This window comes from Mangifera indica, chromosome 8, assembly GCF_011075055.1.
Source record: "Mangifera indica cultivar Alphonso chromosome 8, CATAS_Mindica_2.1, whole genome shotgun sequence".
In the NCBI taxonomy this organism is placed as follows: domain Eukaryota; kingdom Viridiplantae; phylum Streptophyta; class Magnoliopsida; order Sapindales; family Anacardiaceae; genus Mangifera; species Mangifera indica.
Window position 1 is genome coordinate 9649652 of NC_058144.1, and position 11165 is coordinate 9660816.

Here is an 11165-nt window from a genome sequence, read left to right on the forward strand (position 1 = left end):
TTGAGATTATACCCTGATTAATGGAATAATTAACTTTTGTGCCCTGATTAAGATGGTCCATAGAACAATGATCCCTTTCCTTAATGTTGAAGAATATTTTAATTTCAAACTTGAGTGTATTACAATATGTATTGCCATTGGGGTGCCCTAATTTTCTTTTAACAATCAAAATGTTGACTCCATAATAAGATGTGACATTTATTGACTTCTGCACTATGCCCTAGCTTTGCTTTAAAATGGGTCAAATTCAAAATCAATCAATGTTAAATTTAAAGGGTGGATTACTTCATATTTAAGTTTCCCCTAGTCACATTCAATAAATTGACACAATACCAGTGCCAGTGGTTTGATAATGTTTTATTATAAAAATTAAAATATTATTTTTTAAATAAATTATTTAAAATTTTTATATGATATAAATTATTATTATTATTATTATATTTAAATATCTTCAGATATAATTACTTTAAAAATTAATAAACTAAAAAATAATTATAATAACATGAAAATTATTTTGATAATTTCTTAATATCTAAAATGAAGATAATAATAAAATTATTACTTATATTATTTATTATTTTATTATTGATAATAAAAAATAATCAAATTTTTTTATTATTTATAAATTAAATAAAATAATATAAATAATAAAAAGTAAATTAATAAAGTTTTTTTTCTTTATTCCAACCAATCCCCTCCTCTATGTTTGCTTGCATTTGAAAAAAAAAACTGTTTCCAAAAAACATTACAACAACATTCATTGTTTCTGTTTGTTTTGCTTGCATTTGAAAAAAATGTCCACTATTAATAAAGATAAGGATGTCTTACTCCAAAGAGAAATTTGAGTGATAGAAGAGTGAGATTTCGCATACGAGAGCAATAGTTTAAATCTCTTTCGATGATATTTTAATATTAAACTTTTGACGGTTGTAAGGTTGGTTATTTAACTAAAGTTTTACCTATTTAGTATAATTAATTCAACTCTGAATGAACAATTTAACTCAAATAAAATTTGTTCATTAAAAAAATAATAATAATAAAGGATGTGGGTTATGAATGCGAAAAGTGACGCTTCAATATTAATTCAAGTATTTGGATGCAAAAATTAATAAAGAAATTCTTCTAGATACATTGACTAGACACAAAAGACCTCTTCTATTTTTAGGGCAAAGGACAATTTTCCACCCAAAAGTATGTTGTTTTTTCAAATTTTCTTTTGTTAACTTTAAAAATCTTATTTACTTATTGATAGATGGTTAAAATTAACGATTTTACAGGGAAAATCATCATTTTATCTGTAATATTAAAAATAAACTTAAATTTCATTTCATTTTCCCCTCTAAACCCTAAAAACTAATAATTTCTCTCAACCTAACTTTTCAAAAACAATATTTTCTCCCTAGGGTTTTCAAGTTTTCAAATTCAATTTTTCGACAACATTTCTTCCTCTCCAACTTGGTCTCCTTTTGACAATCTTCCTTGGTATTGTCGTCAACAAAGACAACTCATCTCCGTCGAAACAAAGATGAACTGTCTTTGTCTTTGACAAAGACAAATCGTCTTTGTTGACAACAATGCTGAAGAGAACCACTAGGAGGAGGTCGTGTAGGAGAGGAAGAGACGTTGTCTAGAGGCCATCGGAGAGGAAACAACGTTGCCAAAAAATTGAATCTGAAAACTTAGAAACCCTAGAGGAAAAATGCTATTTTTAAAAATTTGAGTTAGGAGAAAATTGTTAGTTTTTAGGGTTTAGAGAGGAGAAAATGATATAACTAATAGACTTAGTTAATTTTAATCACCTATGGGTGGGTTAATGAAATTTTCAAAGTTAACAAGGGAAACTTGGGAAAGTAACATACTTTGGATGGGAAATAGTCCTTTAGCCTTTTTTTTTTTTTAAATCGTAAAGTTCATTAATGAGAAGTTCACATTAACATAACTTGCTGACGTTATGGAAATTAAGTTTTAATAGAGCTCATAATAAATATGTAATATGAAAATGATGTGATATTTCTGATCACAGGAAATTACTATGAAAGGCAAAATCTCAGTATGATCATATCCTGAATTGAGGACATTGTCGTCATTAATAGGAGAATATGTTGCTCCCTGAATGGCAACAAGAGTTGAAGTCAAAATTGTCTGAAAGAAGAAGTAAGAGATTAAGCAAACGCAAACCCACTTCATCAATCTAGTGACACCATTAAAGTGGAGATTATTGAAGTCTACTAATATAAAAAGAAACACAATCTGACAAAGCAAGGCCTTAATTTTTGGTTCAACTTTACTATATGCTTTCTTAAAGGCTCCTAATCCCTAGAAATCTTTATTAAATTAATGAGCAACAAAGTGAACTTTAAATTAGTTTTTCATCTTTAAAATTAAAACTAAAAAACATGCTAGAGATTTTATCCACTATAACCCAAATCAAACCAAAAAATTCACAATTGGGGTTGTCTTTGTCATCAAGTGCTTTAAGCATATAATAATTTACATATTCTAAACCAAACTTCTTCGCATAGGATTCTAATCTTTCACCTCTCCTTTCTTTGTCTTTTTATAGTGTGAACAGAAGCTAGCATTACAAAGACCTTGGCTTGGTGGGTCACAGAAGAAGTAGATTAAAGAGAGAAGTGGCAGGGAATTATTATAAAAATCTGCCAAAAAAATGTGGTTGGGATCTTAGGTTATAAGAGAGTTGGGTCACTCTCAAATCAAATGTAGTGAAGCAGCCGTGCAGCATCTCAGCCATGAAAATGATTTTACTCTTTAACATTTGTTGTACAACCTTTTGGCTACCCACTCAGGTTTTCTGAAAGAACAATACTAACCCATGTTCCGTTTACACCTGTGAAGTATTGTATACATAAAGAAAGTGGGTATTTGATTTAAAATTAACAGTGAATTAGTGGAGAAAAGAGGGAATCTGAGTGAATGATGAGCAGAGCAGAGAGAAACAGGCACCCAGCAGAGCATGTTATTTGAAGGTACTCTGTAAAAATGGTAGTGCCAATTTCAACACTACAAAATTGTAGGAGCAGGAATTCGCAGAATGGCACATCACATGCAACATAAAAGGAGAGAGAGCAAATGGCAGAAAAGTTAAGGTCATTGCTCGCTCGCTCTTGGTAAAAACACACTCAAAATGTTCAAAACATATTAAGAATACATCTAATCAATCATCCCATTCCTAATACAAAAACTAAGAAAGAGAGAAACTTCAGAAAAAATATATAAAACCCTTAAATCTTCTCACTAAAACTACAGTACCATTTCATAAAAATTTCATCAACTTTGTACACTATCATCTTCATCAAGTACACTAATACTAACACAAGAAAGAAGGAATAAACGACAAACACAAAAACCAAAGAAAATCTTCTCCTAAATAATCTAAACAAAACTATGTTTCTTGAATTTTGACGATTCAACTAATTAATGTCGACTCATCAGCTTGCTTTCTCGACATGGATTTTGAAGACGGTGTCCAAGTCGGGTGGAGTGAAGAACTCTCGTACTCCGTTAAAATGGCATCTTGAAGGAGGAGGCCTGCGCTTTCTTGGGGCAGGTGGGCATGGTAATCTCTCTGGTATTCTTGATTCTCTCGCTGTTGGAGTCGTTGAAGAGGCTTCTTCGTCTTGATCTTCACCGTCTTTACCTCTCGGTTTGGTATTCACAGGCTTTAGTGAAGTCCGTATAGAAATTCCGGCGATTACCCATTTTTTGCCTTCACCGTCTAACCCAACTTCCGTTTGTGATTTCTTCGAAAAACCCATTTTAGTTTCACAACTCAAAGTAGAAAAAAAAAAAAAACAGAGCTAAAGAACTCAGGTTTTAGACCCAAATGAAAAAAGAGGAAAAACCAGAGAAAGGGATTGACAGATTCTGACGAATAAGAGAAAAGGAGAATTTGGAGAAGGAAAGTGAGGGCTTTGAACAAGAAAATTTCACGAGAAAGAGAAAGTTTTTAGTGTAAAATAAGAAATCGTCTGAGCGACAGAGAGAGAGGTTTATATAATGGATAAATTAAGCGTGTTCTAAGCACAAAGACAATTGGGCTAAAAAGAGAGAGACGGGCTGCCCGGTCATTTACGGGCAGCTAAAACCGAGTGAAAGGGATTTTTGGCGCCAAAATTTAGTTGGCTATTTCACAACGGCTCTTTTTCCCGCCCATTTTATGTATTTTTCAGATTCACCCCTATTATTGTTTTTAATGTTTTTGGGAAGTGACCCTGGCAGAGCAGTCAGGCCGTAATCATCGCCTTATTGATCAAACGATTCCGTATACGGCAGCCGTTAGCAAAATTATTATTCACAATTAAAAGGATAAAAATCCCAATAAATTAATAATGAGAACATTTTATGCCGAAAATTTGCTTATTTTTGTCACAAATTAGGTCAATTACGATGACTAATTATTAATTTAAATTAAAAAGAGATTAAAAAATTATTTTAAACTTTGAATTTGAGTTAAAGACAAAGAAATTGGTCAATGTTATGTCCCCCAGGTAGCCAAGTTGCGCCTCTTCCCCTCGCACAAAAGGATAAATTCCATCCATAATTTGATTTTGACAAGTAGTCCTTGTCCAGTAAGCATACAAATATCACACGGCACCGACAAAAACCCCACTAAAAAATTGCATTCGGACTGTCATGGCCCAACCCGAATGCTGCTAAACCCGGTCCAATTACAATTTAGGTTAATTAAATATTTTTGTAAGCATTAAATTTGCGAAATGAAAGACGATGGGCCTTGGGATTTTAAGCGAAGAATCGGGAGTAGAAACCATGGAGGCATGGAGTGAAGCTTCAAAGTTGGAAGACAGTTTGGTAAGATAATATGGTGACAGTCAAATAGAATAGTGACACGCGGGGTACACTGAGCTGGGGCGGCTGGTCGAGAGGGCCATGTCAGAAGAAGAGGTGACTTTGACGCATGCATGCATTTGCATTTGCATCACATGGCGGCCTTGTCACGTGGGCCCCAAAATTCTCTACTGGACCGACCTGACGAAAGCCATTGCAGTGGTTTCCATTTCTGTCTAAAACCCCGACCGGGTTGGATTAATTCGGGTCGTATTATATCCCTAGACAACGTTAAAATCATACTGAAATAGGACAGTTATCCACCATTCATACCAACTCATGAACTTGGTCAACAAATGGATGATCAAATCACAGCCGTTGGTTAAGTATACTAGTTGGACGAAGAAGTAGGGCCTCCAGGGAACCGACCTTTTGATAAGCCTAGCCACTTTTAAGAAGTGGGCGATGTGAGCCAATTGAAAGAGACCTTGTTGCATGTTTTTATTAAATTCAACATTGTGGCCAATTGATCTACCATGATCATGGCCCCCTTTAGAATTAATACATTCAACCAAAGTCAATTCTAATGAGTATTGGGCAAGTTTGCGTATTCCTGCTGAAAAAGAAAATTATGATTTTTACGTTTTAATAGTGAATACTTTGTGACTAAATTATTATGCTTGTAATAATCGAATCATATATTATATTATGTATTAAAAATTTAATTTTTTGTATTAAGTATCACATATTATATCATATTGTATGATACAGTTTTTAAAAAATAAAATAATAAAAAATTTAATTTACACGTTATTATTTTAAAAAATATTATAAAATCCTTAAAAATTTAAGATTTTTCATAAACATCCTTATTATTTCATTTTTTTTTAAAATATATCGATAATATGTATTATATCGTAAGATACATAACATTTCGTATAATATATCTATGATATCGTATTAATTCAATATATCTCATGATACATATTGTCTTTTACTTGTTTCATTTTACATCGTATCGTAAGATATGTATTGTATATTATATGATACTAATAACTATGAGTATGCTCATAAAGTGTGATTTCAACATTCCCATACAGTCAATCTAATAAACTAGGGAATGTTTGACAGTAATTTTAAGAGCAAACTAGGTTTAAGTTAAAGTTTCATAAACATAACAAAAACTTGAACTTAAATATTTTCACGTAAAATTTTAATATTCCACTAATTATACTGACTTTTGGGGATCTTCTTGGGCTAATTTGAATTACACAAACAGCTAAAAAAAAATTCTCTCAACTGGGGGGTGGGTGGGGATAATTTTAAAAATAATTTTGAATTGCATGTTGAAACAGTGGTAGAGTAGCAGCCACAAGTTTTATCATAATAATGCAAAAACAAACACAGTTTGAAGTTGGTCCATAATTTTCCCACGTAGGGGGCGGCGAAGGGCGGCGAAGGGTGGCGAAGGGTGACAAGTAAATTTTGTTTTGGTCGGTTTGATTTTGATTTTGCCGTGTCACTTCACGCATGCGACCTTCATAATTCTCGAATATTATAAGGTCATTAATAAAATATTTCTTCATTTTATGTAATATATTTATGTAAGCACACACACAATATTAGTTGTACAACTTGGATTTTCCTGAAGAGGGAGCCATGAAGCAGAATTTTGTACATGTCGTCCCAATATTTTATCAAGTATATATCGAAAAATCTGATGCCTATCCCATCAAAGGGATAAATTTAATAAGGGTTTTTTGTTCAACACTCCATCTTTCTTTTTTTATTATAAATTTTAGGTGCGGGGATTATTTTTTATTTAAACTTTAATGTAAAAATAAATATATATTTATTAAATTTAAAAAATTTAAATACTTATCTATAACATAATTTTTATTAAAAATCTTAGTTAGAATTATAGGTAAAATTATTATTTATTAAAAAATTATAGTTTTATCACATTTTTCTCTCTAAGTTTAATAATTTCATAATTTTTGTTTTACCCAAAGTTTTTAAGTATTGAAAAGTGACCATCTCACCCTCAAATCCCTAGGTTTTTTTTCTCTTTTCTTTGACGACTATTTGAAGATAAGACGGAGAGCCGGTGACCATCTTTGGCAGTTGAAGAGACGTTTCTTTAGCTACCAGACATGGTCATTGGCTCTTTGTCTAGTCTTTAAACTGTTACCATCGCTGGAGAAAAAAGAAAAAAAACTTAGGGATTTAGGGGTAAAATAGTCATTTTTTAAAATTTGAAAACTTTGGGCAAGAGAAAAATTATGAGATTATTAAACCTGAAGAGGGAAATATAATAAAACTTTAACTTTTTTAGTAAATAATGATTTTACCCTTAACTCTAACTGATATTTTTTACAGAAATTAGATCATAAGTAGTTGTTTGAATTTTCGAAACTTTATAGATATGTATTTTTCTTTACATTAAAACTTTGGTTGAGAAATAGTCCTTTTGGCCTAAATTTTAAGTCAAGTTTAATTAGGACCGGCTACCTTGCAAGCAGATCAGATAAAGAAAAAATTCAATTTCATTCACTATCAAGCTAAAGTTTTATGCCAAAATATTCAACAAAAATGTATATAAAATTAACAAGTGGTATCTCTGATTTTCCATAAAGAATCAGAAGTTGATGATGTATCAAGCAAATGGTGGACCCCTGAATGTTGTTAAATCTTGACCATACAATGTGATTTTTTTATTTTTATTTTTTATTTTTTTGTATTATGCAGAAGATTCCTTCAAACTTATAGTCATGAAATTTCTTTCTCAAATTTGCATCATGAGATAGAGATCAGTTTAATCTGATCCTCATTCATGGAATCTAACAAATCAAGAAAACAGCGACCCAATTGTAACAATCTTACTTTGTTCTTATTTTCTTATCCTTCATCATCGATCTTCAACTATTTCTAATTGAGTAACGTTATGTGTACCTATTTTTTATACATAATTCATATACACAGTGATATGTTATAATGTAATTAGGTGATTTTAAAACATGTGTCATTATATGATAAAGAAACATTTAATCACATGATAACACCTCATCTGTGTATACAACCAAAAATAGGTGCACATAGTTTTATTGTTTCTAATATTATTGGCTGCCATTGATGTTAATAGTAATATTATCTGTATATATATTTTATATATAAAATGAGTATATAGATAATGTGTTATAATGTGATTGAATATTAATTTATTTTTAATTTAATATTATCTAATTATATAATAATATATTATTTATATATTTAAATTATATATATATATATATATATATATATAATATGTAGAAATAATTTTATTGTTTTGTTAATGGAAAATGATTGAGAATTACGTTATTTGATGTCCCTTTTTTAAGATTTGTCGAATTAAGAAAATTAATAAAGGCTTCTGAAGATCTTTTGTCATATGAAAACAAAATGATACATTTGAGAAGTTTTAACCTTTGTGGCTATAATATTGTTCTTTAGGAAATATTAATTTTTGGGGTATTTTTAGCCAAATAGTAGTCTCAAGATCTTGTATCAAAATTTCAATCTTTTACTGTGAAAAAAAATATTTTTTTTTAACAATAAAGTCAAAAACTACATGAATAATCAAAAAATTAACTTCCGTGAACATAACAAAGTCTTTCATTGAGCTGGAAAAACTCTGAAAATGGGCGGTTGCAATTAGACCTAATAAAATGTGTGGGTTACCTATGGGTATCTAATTAAGAAGGTATGAGTTTTAGATTTTTGAAGCTATATCCATTTAGAATTGTATCCATAGATAATAGATTTTTGTGAGTCGAGTATGGGTTTTAAAAATCACTCTTCGTATAAATTGATTCAGTTTCGACCAATACCTGTTTTTTCCATACCTATTTTGACATGATTAGCACGTAATTCATTTGCCTTTTTGCCAAATTGATAGAATTATGAATTGGGTTATGAATCAAATTAATATTATTGATGAAATATTATAGAATATATAAAATAATATTACAATGTAGTCTAAACTGAAATCATAATTATATGAAATAAGAAAAATAATAAATAACTAAACTGGAATCCTAATTTTATGAAATAAGAAAAACTAATCTAGAATCCTAATATTGTAAAATAGGAAAAATAATAAATAACAAATTAAAATTAGATTAAATTAGAATTAAATCTTATTAGAATTAGATCAAACAGAAATATGTTTAACACTTTTCTGCAATTACAACATGAGCTTTTAGAGTTGCAATTGAAGACAAAAGTTCAGAAGTCAATTGCGTCAGGAGAGAGAGATTGTGTGCGCCTGAGAGAAAGGCTAGGCTGACATCGACTCGATCTTGGGCGGTAATTAGTAATTATGGGAACTAGAAAAAAAATGTACAAAAATTATACGGATATAATACGAAAAATGGTAAAAAAAATTGTCATAAAATTTGGATACAGAACGTGTATATAAGAGTTTAATACGACACATTGCTAGTAATACATTTATAAAAATATAACAATACAAACAATAATTTTAATACTTTTCATAGATTTCCTGGTTAAAATCAATATAATAATTTAAATGTAAAGTAACCTAATATAACCTAATATAATATAATATAATATATTATCAATATTCAATCATTACAAAAAATTATTATTTCATAAAATTTTTTATCAAATATTATCATTTTATGAAATTTTTATCAATTCATCACCAAAATATTATGATTTGTTATGTTTGAGCTAAGAAAATTAAACATATATGAGAGACCTATGAAATACCTTCATAATGCCATTCAATATGTAAAATACACATTAGAGCTTTGAATAACAAAAAAATGAGTTTTTTGTTTTATATAATTATGATATTATGGTAATTAGTTGAAAATGTAAGAGACATTTTCATACATTAAAAATTCATAAAAAACAAAAAACGTATAATATGAAAAATATATATGTTTAATACAAGAAACATATAAAATACGTATTTAATACGTTTTGGGTTCAAAAATTCAGAATAACAAGTTTAAAACATGAATTAAACAAAAATACGAATAATTCATGTTTTTACTAACTAGGCTAAAGAGGGGGGAAAGATGTTGTCAAAAAAAGAATCACAAACTGTTGAAGGCAACAAGGATAACGGGTAAATGAAACTATAACAATGGAACCAACAATGATTGAAAAAAGCTTTGAATTAGCCATAAAAAGAAAAAAGAGACCAATAGAGTACATAAAACCTAGTAAAGTCTAAGAATAAAGAAAGGTTGAGACGTTACTGATACAAATGAGAGGACCACTAACATTAGAGAGATGAGAGTAGGTGCTCAACTGGTTGAGAGATAAGAACAAGGGCTCAATCATGAGAGAGACAAGCTTAAGAGCTAAATCGTGAGAGAGACAAGCGTAAGAGCTCAATCGTGAGAGAGACAAGAGCAGGGGCTCAATTTTGAGAGAGATGAGAGCAATGACTCAATTGTGAGAGAGATAAGAGTAATGACTCAACTATGAGAGAGATGAGAGCAGGGGCTTGGGAAAAAACTCTTTTCAAAACTAAAGGATATTAACCACTTTGATACCATGTAGACAAGACCACCAACATGAGAGAGATGAGAGGAGGTGCTCAACTAATTGAGAGATGAGAACAAGAGCTCAATTATGAGAGAGACGAGAACAATGACTCAATCGTGAGAGAGACGAGAGCAATGACTCAATCGTGAGAGAGACAAGAGCAAGGACTCGAGAAAAGAGTAGTTTTCAAAATTAAATGACACAAAAAGATATTAACTGCCTTGATACCATGTAGAGTTATGAATTAAATTATAAATTGAATTAATATTATTGACAAAATATTGTATAATATATAATATTATAATATAATCTAAATTAAAATATTAACACTATGAAATAAGAAAAATAATAAATAATTAAACTAAAATTCTAATTTTATGAAATAGACAAATAATAAAAAACTAAACTAAAATCTTAATCTTATAAAATAAAAAAAATAAATAATTAATTAAAATTAGATTCCATCATAGAGTCAAATCAAATACGAATATGTTTCAAAATGTCTAGCTACGATAATTAGTCAAGAAAAAAAGGAGAGAAGAAAACCCACACGACAAAGCATATTAGCCTTCTGACAAAAAGAAAACTGCAGTAGTCAGGAATTTGTTTCTATCAGTGGCCACATCACACCAATTAATCTGAAGAAAATTGATTAAGAACGAAAGAACTCTACTTTCGGTAGAGATCAGGTGCATTCATAATGCATACAATTACAAAATGCGGCAGATTCCTCAATCAGTAGGACCATCGCTTGCCTTGCCAACTCACCCATATATTAACATAAAACAAGTGGCTTT

At 30.0% G+C, this 11165-nt stretch overlaps 1 protein-coding gene across 1 annotated transcript; it reads right to left on the reverse strand.

Moving 5' to 3' along the window:
* Nucleotides 1-3249: 3249 nt before the first annotated feature.
* On the reverse strand, nucleotides 3250-4009 carry LOC123223040 (cyclin-dependent protein kinase inhibitor SMR6). The gene has a single exon (XM_044646095.1). The coding sequence runs from the start codon at nucleotides 3774-3776 to the stop codon at nucleotides 3450-3452; it is 327 nt and encodes a 108-aa protein (XP_044502030.1). The 5' UTR covers nucleotides 3777-4009; the 3' UTR covers nucleotides 3250-3449.
* Nucleotides 4010-11165: the final 7156 nt, after the last annotated feature.

Excerpts from the sequence above, each read along its gene's own strand:
- LOC123223040 (XM_044646095.1), bottom strand. The coding sequence starts at position 3,776 with ATGGGTTTTTCGAAGAAATCACAAACGGAAGTTGGGTTAGACGGTGAA.